This window comes from Thrips palmi, unplaced genomic scaffold, assembly GCF_012932325.1.
Source record: "Thrips palmi isolate BJ-2018 unplaced genomic scaffold, TpBJ-2018v1 HiC_scaffold_8, whole genome shotgun sequence".
In the NCBI taxonomy this organism is placed as follows: domain Eukaryota; kingdom Metazoa; phylum Arthropoda; class Insecta; order Thysanoptera; family Thripidae; genus Thrips; species Thrips palmi.
In genome coordinates this window covers 13892612-13903404 of record NW_023144635.1, presented here as the reverse complement: position 1 = coordinate 13903404, position 10793 = coordinate 13892612, and the positions used below count along the sequence as shown (strand labels likewise).

Here is a 10793-nt window from a genome sequence, read left to right as displayed (position 1 = left end):
GGCATCGATGCCGATTTGAGAAAATAAACTTCGAAATGAAGTTTTCGCCATATGTGTAGCGCCCTGGCGCCAACCCGTTCTCGAGATGGGATCGAGCCCGCAAATTTGGGAAAACTTTTTCCCGGGCCCAAATTTAACACTGCCTGCTCCAGTCCGGCCGTGCCCTGCGCCGGCGAATACCTGGGGCGGGCACAGTGGGCCAGAAGACCGGTGGAGGCGGCCAAAACTCTAGACGCGTTTTGAGCTCCAGAGTCGCTAAATAGGACTCGAATCTAACGTCTGACCCCCCCAAATGATTCCTCGTTCGGACAGCAACCTTTGGGGGGGGCACACGCTCGGTCGAGCCTCATTTAGCGACTCTGGAGCTAAAAAACGCGTTTTGAGTTTTGGCCGCCTCCACCGGTCTTCTGGCCCACTGTGCGGGGGTCCGGGGCCGGTGGTGGCGCGACGTGCGCTGGATCGCCCCGGCCGCCCCGGGCCCCGGGCCCGTTGGTTGCGTCTGGCCCGCTTGGTCCCCTTGGCCGGCAGGGAGACAGAGAGAGAGAGAGAGAGAGGGGAGGGGAAGAGGGGAGAGAGAAGAGAGAGGGCCGGCCACCCCGTTCCGGGCCCAAGCCAGGCAAAAGCCAGTTGCGCCACGATCGCGAGAAAGCGCCATTCGTACCTGGTAATCCAAGTGTGGGACAGGCATGCACTAGATAGCGTGGGACAAAATGTCCCACGCTTCCAAGCGTGGGACAGTTTGTCCCACGCTTGGAAGCGTAGGACACAGTTTGTCCCACGCTTGGAAGTGTGGGACAAATTTTGTCCTACGCTTCCAAGCGTGGGAAAAATTTTTGTCCTACGCTTGGAAGCGTGGGACAAACTGTGTCCCACGCTTGCAGGCTAAAGATTTCAGAGTGGCGTATTAACCTTATCCTATCAACGGCACATAGTCTGTCTTTGTATTCACTATTGATGGGGTCAATTAAAAGGTTTCAAAACAAGAAATGATACTTCATTAGTGATTGAGTGGTTGCTGCAAGACCAATGTCGAAGGCAACTAACTAATAAAGATGCTTGCTCCATGAAGCTTCCCACATACAATACATCTAATCTGAAGTAGGGGCAAGCAGAACTCTTACTTACATTTCCCTCCAAAGGCAGGTGTTGGTAAAACTCCTTGACACAAAGGCTGGAGCCACCAACCACAGTTGAATGGCATGATGAATTTCAACAGCAGTAAGTGATGAAAGCCATGGCGTCGCTAACCCTTCGCTGCAACTTGGCACTCGAAGTTGGGTCTCTGCATCTCCATGGCACTGTCCCTTGACACGCCACGTCGAACGCCACACTGTTTCTAGTTCTTCCACAAGCCGATTTTAGTAAAATCATTCCTAAATACACCAACATTTTCACATTTTCAAGCGACCGGACGACAGAGTAATGTTTGAAACCACACACAAAACAACTATCAACAGTCAATTGTTTTTGTACGGTGTCTGCTGGAGGATGAGAAATCGTCAGGTCAGATCAAGTTCTGCCGGCGGGATTTCTCATACATAGTGGCGCGTACCGCGGAACGGCTGGAGTTTAAACGTCAACGTCTCGCCTACGGTTCATCAGCTGATCATTAGATTTTCACAATGGCAGGTTTGCAAGGAAGATTTCTGGTAAAGTTCGGGCCGAGGCTGAAAAGGATTGAGGTTGCTTGCAATCCGGAAGACCCTCCTTTTTTCAAGAGTTTAGAGAACTCAATCAGGATGGCAATGGAGAAGGATCCTTTTATGAAAGTCCATGCCCAGAGTGGGTTTTTCATGATGCAACGAGAAGAGGCCACCGGTTTGGACGTAGAGATAGAACAAACTACGGAATTTTGGCAGGTGGACGCCGACAACCCCATCTTACTGATGCTCCACAGCTCGACGCAACTTGTGAGTATGCTCTCAGTGTAGTTATTGATAGTTTGGACTGTTTTTGGCGGCAGGGTCTGTCGACTCTCTCGCACTCATGGGTTTGAGATAGACAAAGCGGCGATGTGCGGAGAGTCTTAGCGGTTTCCTTCCCTGCCGCACTCATGGGGCGTCCCGTAGGGGCGCCAGTGAGATGGAGTGAAAAAACGAAAATTCATCCTTGAAATGCTCGGCTGGTTCGGGCACAGTAAGGGAAAGGGGGCGGGGGAGGGGGAGGGCGTGCGCGCGAGAGAGAGGTGCTTCTTTGCTTTTTGTCTCTAGTAGCCTCTAGGTGAGAATAAGGGTATTTTTCATCTTTTTATTCTAAGCTTATCTGCCGGATAGGGAGGAGCTTGTACTGAATAGCAATGTGAGATTTAGTTATCAAAGTAGCAATATTTGACTCAAAATCCTGTCTTACTTATCGCAGGAAATTCCAACTCGGCAACTGCAGGTGCAGACTCAGGCTCAGGCTGAGCCAGTTGCCTTGAATTCCAAAGATATCAAAAGAAGCTACTTAGACAGAATTGGTAAGCTTTAGGCATTGGTTAACAATAATGAGATAAATTGCAAATTGCAGAAATGTAAAAATAATCCTTTATTTAAGGTGTGCGTGTTCACAAGGACCCTGGGCCTGGGACTCCATCTGCAGTCGAGCCTGCAGCTGTGGCATCAACGTCAGGACAACAGCCAAAGCAACAGCCAAAAGCACATCAACTTCCAAAGCCAGCTGTAGTTCAAGCAGCACCAAAAAGGTGAGCGCAGACGTATAACTAATTTAATTCACAATCAACTTCAATAATAATTTCATTAGCTTTTAAAATAATTATCAGTGAACGTTGAATCTAAAAAGGAACATTCATACATAATCTAAATTCTTCTTTAATAATAATTGTTCAATCCTATGTGCATTTCAGTCTAAGATTGCAAGAAGAAAGGCCTGAGCAAGCTTCAGGGTAAGTATGCTCGCTCACAGGTTTAGTTCAGTGATGTTTAAATGTCAAATATTTAGTTGGCTCTCTCCTTGTCCATTTCTAGCAGTAAGAGACGCCGCCGCTCTGAATCACCAGAAGGGGACTACCTGGAATATGTCTTGAAGAATAGAGAGGAGAACGCAAACCGCCTCAGGCAAATTATTCCGGAAGATGCACCTAAGCTTCGCCCTGCAACAAAAAGAAAGCAGAACAAGCAAGGTAAGCTACCTTGAAGTAAAGAGTGATTTTTTCAAAATGCAACTAATTTTCTCTTTTCAGGAAAGGAAAATATAGAACGTCGTGTAATGCCAAGGCGAGCTGCAAAGGACAAAGCTCAGTCCGCTCTAGATGAAGACATTACTGAAGATAACACGAATGAGGAAGAGGTTGAAATGAATCCACAACCTCAAGTACAAGGCCCATTATCAAAAAATGTGGTGAAATTGGTTCAGGTATGTCAGGATGTTATTTTGAAGATAGACAAAAAATCAAACAAGTCACAGAAATTTAAAAAAAATTCTTACTCTACAGGTGAAAGTAGTAGGAAATTTCCACAAAAAGAAGGTAAGATATTGTACTACAACTGTCAAATTTCTAGGTCACACATTAAATCATACAAAAGTAATTTCTCTGTTGTTATGTCACCAGGATCATAGACCCATTGGGAAGATTATAACAAAATCCACTCCTCTGCCCCCATTTACAAAGGAACTGAGACAATCTTTAGAGAATGGTATTTATAATACCCAGTATATGAATTACTTCTTAAAGAAGCATGTGGAAAATGTTACTGGAGGTTACTACCTTAAAAAATCAGAATACAAAATACTGGGACAACAAGTAGCAAGCCGATTAAAATCAATGAGAGTAGAAAACCCTGAGGGATACATTGTGAGTAGAGCTTGAGGAGTTCTTTTTTTTTCTCTCAATCATACTTTTATTAACAACTAATTTTCTTCCTACAGGGTAAAATAAAAAAGGAACTCAGTAACAGCTTGAGAAGCAGTAGATACTACCCCAAAAAGAAGGCAGCGAGAATAGCAAAGAAAAAGGCTCTACGTGCAGCTCAGCGAAAAGCAGGGGAAACTGTTGAATCGTAAGCATAAATCAATACTATTACTTTTATGCAATACTTTCTTTCAGACCAGTTAATTTTTAATGTTCTCTTACCTTATTTGTGCCTTCAGAAGTGATGAAGAAGGTGAGGGCCTACTACTGGAAGAGCAAGGTGAACCAGATGAAGCAGAAATCATCCTGCAGAAACCTGTGGTAAACAGACAAAGCATTAAGAGGTGTATTAGTGAATCAACTTATAGGATTCGTTTCATCAAGTCTAATCCAGTTGACGTAGTCCTTGCGAAGTATCCTTATTTAAAAGAAGCTGACTTGGTAAGGAATGGCCATAAATTTTAACTTTGAATCAAAAAAGTAAATAAAGTAATAAAATCTTTCCTGTTACAGCTTATTTATGAGTACAGCACAAGGGTACCTTTACCACTGACTGATTTAGAAGCTAATTTCAATGAAAGTCTCCTTCCGCTATCCCACATTTTGGACATTCCAAACCCAGGATATGATAACGAGCTAGCCAAATTACAACTTTATCAGAAAATAGAAGAATTTTACAGTGGAGGAGAAAGCCATTTGCCTTCCATTCAATTTTGTGAAGTGAGTATGAAACTGTCATATCATTATTATCATTAATTATCAAAGCCAATACTGTTGAGGGCAAGAAACAGATTATCACCATTGTTTTGTCTTTTAACAGGCAGCAAACAGGAATGCCGTTCCACTAAATGAAGTACCTCGAGGCCAAGCCCCTGCTTTGGTAGTAGTCCAAGATGGCAGCAAGGACCTCAAAAGTGTATCTTTGATTTTTGATGGCGGGATTTTAACAACTTTGGCATCCAACCCGTCAGCCTTTGAATCAATTGCTTTGTTGCTAGCAGGATATTGGGTATTTGATTTGCAATTTCCTGCACCTTACAAGCAGCATCTGGAATCTTTCGAAGCTGTACTTCATGACAGAGTAGCAGATGTCTCCAGAAGTGTCTCTAGGTACTCAAAAATGGATGAGTTTTTTAGAAAATTGAAACTTGCTTCAAACAATTCAAATTAATTATCCCTCCCCCCTAGCTTGTACAAATGTACATAAGTCAAGATACATTATTGAGTTATTTTTAATAACAAGAAACTATGTTGTGTTTTTGCCATAATTTTTCTTTCCATTAATCAACTGTTGTTCACACTATTTTATACTAAATATTTAGGAACTTAATTGTCTTCTTACCAGAAAGTTTTCTCTCCAAATCAATTGTTAAGAGTTGAATACATAATTGACTTGATTGCACATAGTGTTTCATTGTGAACCTCCGTGTAAATAATGAAGTTTTTCAAATCTGTATAGAAGCAAGAAAGCATTATAAGATAGAAATAAAATTATGTATAATAGAACAAGAGAATCATTTCTTCATCAGTGCAATGCCATGCTTCCCAAGCTTCACTTACCAAGTGACAACAGCTACCAAATGACACAGCAATTTACAATAACACCAAAACATCACATAAAGGTGAACACTGAACAACCTCGACCCTTTTCAAAGAGCTGCATCTGTGCACCATCTGTAAATTATAAATAATAAGTTCAGTTCAGGATGGCGGGCTACAAAAGAGAAAAAAAAAGCAACAACATACCTTTACCACTTAAAAAGAAGCCAATTGATTTGAAGAGGTGAGATGAAGAGTCTCAGGAAACTGCAGGTTGAAGTGGAAAAAGAGAATTTCCTCGAGGACATTGTCTCTTCTTTGGCATGCGAATGCATGCAGCCAAATCATTACAGAAAGGTGAACGTTGACCAAACTTGATCCAAATCAAAGAGCTGCACCATCTGTAAATAACAACTTATTAGTTCAGTTCAAGGTAGCGAGCCACAAAAGAGAAAAGAAATGCAACAACATACCTTCACCACTTAAAAAGAAGCCACTTGATTTGAAGAGGTGAGATGAAGTGTCTGCAGACCAACAATGTCGCCATAACATTTGTCAAATCAATTCATTTACCTCTTAGTGGCTCTTGTAAAAAAACTTTGTGTATACACCATGATCACACTTAGAGAAATAAGAGGAGGTAGATTATTGTTAAGTCATTCTTTAAAATCAATGATAAAACTTAAAGTGTCTGAAAAAAGAAAAAGCAAGGGGACAGTTAGAAGATTATTGTTATTATAACTTACTCAAAATTGACATATGGAAGTTGACTCTCACCTGTTTAAAAGTAAAATAACTTGCTAGCTATGCAACCAGGTTTCCTGAAAGTCATGACACGAGAAATGGTTTGACATTGGTGGTGCCAAAATGGAGTGTGAATCTTGTAACAGGAAACTGCAGGTTGAAGTGGAAAAAGAGAATTTCCTCGAGGACATTGTCTCTTCTTTGGCATGCGAATGCATGCAGCCAAATCATTACAGAAAGGTGAACGTTGACCAAACTTGATCCAAATCAAAGAGCTGCACCATCTGTAAATAATAACTTATTAGTTCAGTTCAAGGTAGCGAGCCACAAAAGAGAAAAGAAATGCAACAACATACCTTCACCACTTAAAAAGAAGCCACTTGATTTGAAGAGGTGAGATGAAGTGTCTACAGACCAACAATTTAGCCATAACATTTGCCAAATCAATTCATTTACCTCTTAGTGGCTCTTGTAAAAAAAACTTTGTGTATACACCATGATCACACTCAGAGAAATAAGAGGAGGTAGATTATTGTTAAGTCATTCTTTAAATTCAATAATAGCATCTAAAATGTCTGAAAAAAAAAAAAAGAAAAAGCAAGGGGACAGTTAGAAGATTATTATAATTATAACATAATCAAAATTGACATATGGAAGTTGACTCTCACCTGTTTAAAAGTAAAATAACTTGCTAGCTATGCAACCAGGTTTCCTGAAAGTCATGACACGAGAAATGGTTTGACATTGGTGGTGCCAAAATGGAGTGTGAATCTTGTAACAGGAAACTGCAGGTTGAAGTGGAAAAAGAGAATTTCCTCGAGGACATTGTCTCTTCTTTGGCATGCGAATGCATGCAGCCAAATCATTACAGAAAGGTGAACGTTGACCAAACTTGATCCAAATCAAAGAGCTGCACCATCTGTAAATAATAACTTATTAGTTCAGTTCAAGGTAGCGAGCCACAAAAGAGAAAAGAAATGCAACAACATACCTTCACCACTTAAAAAGAAGCCACTTGATTTGAAGAGGTGAGATGAAGTGTCTACAGACCAACAATTAAGCCATAACATTTGTCAAATCAATTCATTTACCTCTTAGTGGCTCTTGTAAAAAAACTTTGTGTATACACCATGATCACACTTAGAGAAATAAGAGGAGGTAGATTATTGTTAAGTCATTCTTTAAAATCAATGATAAAACTTAAAGTGTCTAAAAAAAGAAAAAAACAAGGGGACAGTTAGTAGATTATTATAATTATAACATAATAAAAATTGACATATGTAAGTTGACTCTCACCTGTTTAAAAATAATATAACTTGCTAGCTATCCAACAAGGTTTCCTGAACTTCCTGACACAAGAAATGATTTGACATTGTTGGTGCGAAAATGGACTGTGAATCTGGTGACAGGAAACTGCAGCTTGATGTGGGAGAAGAGAATTCCCTTGAGAACATTGTCTCTTCTTTGGATTTCAAATGCATGGAATTTGGCTAAATAGTTCACTTTCAGGTTGTTGTACAAGAAGACTATCTCGTCATTAACAAGATAAATCTTTTCAATTATACCAAAAGCATGTTCTTGATTGCTTTGCAGTGAGACTATCACATCTTTTTTCCATGATCTTCCATGGCGGTCAAAACGGTCAACAGTAGACACTTCCACATTTAAATCCAACTCCGGAAGTAATTCAAGAATAAGATCTCTATCAGGCAAAGCTGTGAGCGTAGTTGGCTCACTCTTCTTAACAATATCTCCTGAGTAAAGGAAGGTGCCATCATCCTTACCGTTCATGATGTCATTATTTCTTGCACTTATATGCCTTGTTATTAATGAAAATTCTAGATTGATCATGTTATTTATAATGTCTACTAGGCGTGTGAATTCTCTGTGCATTGCTTCATATCTAAAGCATGCCTGCTGTCTTAACGGGCCATGAAGTCTGAGCATCATTGCTAAATGTCGAAGGGCATGAAGTTTTAAAGTTTTATACTCAGGATAGATTCGTACAAAGTCTTTCCCAAATATCTCAACAAGACTTTCCAACTCGAGCGCATCTTCTTCAGTAGCTTCATACAGCATTGACACAGCAGATATCTTTGTAAACTGTCCAAGTAAGTCCTGTTTTTCTTCTGAGATATTGTTTACTGCAATGACAGGTAGAATGTGCAGTAATACAATCATTTGAGATGCACTTTGATCTAGTTTAGACTCAAGATGAGATTTCTCAATAGGAGATGGTCTGCTCTGATGCAAGTGTCCATAGTCACAAAAGTCCTGGATGACTTGATTAACATAATTAAGTGAAACTTTAGGCTTCACAGTTGGTACCTTATTCTGTTGTTTTGGATGACTTGGATTTGCTGCTGGAACATTTCTTCGTTGTTTTGGTTGACTGGCGTCGACTTGCTGTTTTGGAACAGTGCACATGTCCTTCAACAACAATCGACAAAGGAGTTCCCCTACACCTCCCCATAATCCATGCATAATGTCATAAGGAAAGCACTTTGTCACATCAAACCCAGGGGCTTCAGCAAGAGGGCTTCTAGCATTGATACCATAGTTAACTGAGGGATCATGATGATCATTGAATACAATGGCAGGTCTTACATCTTGAATAAACTCTCGTTCCTCTTCTTCCTCTTCAAAAGTATCAACTTCTTGCCGTGATGTGAGGCTCACATCCACCATAGTAACAAGAGGGGTCTTTAACTTTTTAGCCTCAACTTGAAGCACGCTCTTCTCATGTTCATCAATTCGCCTCAAAAGGTTTTCATCTTCACGAAAGTGGTCACAGATGTCAAAACGAGTACACATACACATACGACATGGTCGAAGTGCAAAATGTGACTCTTTAAACCCACCCAGATTAGCAGCAGCAGGTATGTCCGCAGCAACAAATTGCAAAATACCATGAAACAGTCTTTCTTCACCATTGATCTTCAGCTTGACACCATCACCTAATGCCTTAATATCTTTCATGAATAACTTTAAGATTTCTTCATTACCATATTTTTTGGCTACCTTATAGTTTACAATGCCTATAAGATTGATAGCTTTCAGAGAAGACCGCAGTTCGGGATAGATATTGCCCAAACACCAATAGAACAAACGATATTTGTGTTTCAATTTCTTGGATTTGCAGGGATCAGCAAATTGAACATCATCAACATAAATAACAATTGAGAGAGTTTTGGGGCCATTCCGGACAACAATAAAATGAGCTTTGTAGAAGTAACCATCGGTTATAGTTTTGAATACACCATCTGGACTAGGTCTTGGATTGTCGACACAATGCAGGACATCTTTGCAGTTGAGAAGCTGCTCCAACTGTTGCAAGAAAGGAACAACATATGCATATTCTGCAGGCACTCTGTGTGGAATCCCTCTTCTGTAAACAACTTTCCAGTCAAACACCAACTGTTTCAACCCAAATGGCAAATCGGTGCTTTGGTGAGCAATATAAGAGTCCAGGTAAGGTTGAGTTTCCACACCAGCAAATAATGACTGTCCTCGCAGAGATTCAAGTTCTGAAAATACTTGGTCAAGCCTTAAGTGCCCATCTTGAATAGCACAATTCACTGAAATTCTTTCCTGAAACAAAGCCAAATTTAAAAACAATTACATTTTACGGCTTTACACAATAAAGGTAATGTATCAAGAAATTATCTGTACCTTGAGGAAGTCTAGGTATAAATCAGTCAAACTGTTGACCTCTTTAACAACGAAGTCAATTGCTATTTGACTGGTTCTAAACTTGCTCTTAAGTGTAGACAGAAACGATGAAGCTGCACCTTGGATTGCATATGCAGCAGCGTCCGTGGAATCTAAAACAAAATAGAAAGGTTGGACCAGGTAAGGTTAGGTGCAAACAAAACAAACACACAAAGAGCTCTTCAATACTGAAGGAAAAAACGAACCAGCCATTGTTTCAAACAAGGGAAGTTTTCATGCTTTCGACGCTTTGCGCTCAGTAGACTGCTGGGCAAACGAGAGCAAACGTCACAGTGTGGGTACGAGCAGGGCTAAAGCCACAACCCCGGCAGTAAACAACAACCTGTACATCAAATCACGAATGAGGCAAAAACGTCAAGTCAGCCAACAACTGATTTTGAAGATATCAACGATATAAAAACTATGACTTAACTGCGAACTCATGTGAACCACACGCAGGAAATGCCAGAGAGGCAAATCGGAATGAAGCCTAAAATTTGAAACTGTTGTTTGAGCCGTGGTCCTGTTCATGTTCGTATTGCAGCGGATGAGAAATAGCGCAGGCAGAACTTGATCTGACCTGACGATTTCTCATCCTCCAGCAGACACCGTACAAAAACAATTGACTGTTGATAGTTTTGTTTTGTGTGTGGTTTCAAACATTACTCTGTCGTCCGGTCGCTTGAAAATGTGAAAATGTTGGTGTATTTAGGAATGATTTTACTAAAATCGGCTTGTGGAAGAACTAGAAACAGTGTGGCGTTCGACGTGGCGTGTCAAGGGACAGTGCCATGGAGATGCAGAGACCCAACTTCGAGTGCCAAGTTGCAGCGAAGGGTTAGCGACGCCATGGCTTTCATCACTTACTGCTGTGAAATTCATCATGCCATTCAACTGTGGTTGGTGGCTCCAGCCTTTGTGTCAAGGAGTTTTACCAACACCTGCCTTT

General features: G+C 40.8%; 2 protein-coding genes across 2 annotated transcripts; one reads left to right on the top strand and one right to left on the bottom strand.

Annotated features, from left to right (window-relative positions):
- Positions 1 to 1739: 1739 nt before the first annotated feature.
- Positions 1740 to 5281, top strand: LOC117653640. Its single transcript, XM_034399444.1, has 12 exons — positions 1740 to 1910; positions 2359 to 2458; positions 2536 to 2683; positions 2846 to 2884; positions 2967 to 3121; positions 3182 to 3354; positions 3434 to 3466; positions 3551 to 3793; positions 3868 to 3998; positions 4090 to 4291; positions 4364 to 4570; positions 4671 to 5281. The coding sequence occupies exons 1-12, from the start codon at positions 1740 to 1742 to the stop codon at positions 5019 to 5021; spliced, it is 1953 nt and encodes a 650-aa protein (XP_034255335.1). The 3' UTR covers positions 5022 to 5281.
- Positions 2512 to 10157, bottom strand: LOC117653807. Its single transcript, XM_034399722.1, has 13 exons — positions 10051 to 10157; positions 9806 to 9957; positions 7430 to 9724; positions 7125 to 7342; positions 6802 to 7052; positions 6490 to 6708; positions 6167 to 6417; positions 5863 to 6080; positions 5597 to 5790; positions 5411 to 5524; positions 5193 to 5301; positions 4073 to 4166; positions 2512 to 3091 (listed from the first exon to the last, which is right to left on the bottom strand). The coding sequence occupies exons 1-3, from the start codon at positions 10055 to 10057 to the stop codon at positions 7457 to 7459; spliced, it is 2427 nt and encodes an 808-aa protein (XP_034255613.1). The 5' UTR covers positions 10058 to 10157; the 3' UTR covers positions 2512 to 3091; positions 4073 to 4166; positions 5193 to 5301; positions 5411 to 5524; positions 5597 to 5790; positions 5863 to 6080; positions 6167 to 6417; positions 6490 to 6708; positions 6802 to 7052; positions 7125 to 7342; positions 7430 to 7456.
- Positions 10158 to 10793: the final 636 nt, after the last annotated feature.

Bases quoted from the DNA above. Each gene is read 5' to 3' on its own strand.
- LOC117653640 (XM_034399444.1), top strand. From the start codon at position 1,740: ATGGCAATGGAGAAGGATCCTTTTATGAAAGTCCATGCCCAGAGTGGG. The intron at 2,459-2,535 runs GTAAGCTTTAGG...CCTTTATTTAAG, and splicing joins AAGCTACTTAGACAGAATTG to GTGTGCGTGTTCACAAGGAC. The intron at 4,292-4,363 runs GTAAGGAATGGC...TTCCTGTTACAG, and splicing joins ATTTAAAAGAAGCTGACTTG to CTTATTTATGAGTACAGCAC.
- LOC117653807 (XM_034399722.1), bottom strand. The intron at 9,725-9,805 runs GTACAGATAATT...GCTTTGTTTCAG, and splicing joins TATACCTAGACTTCCTCAAG to GAAAGAATTTCAGTGAATTG.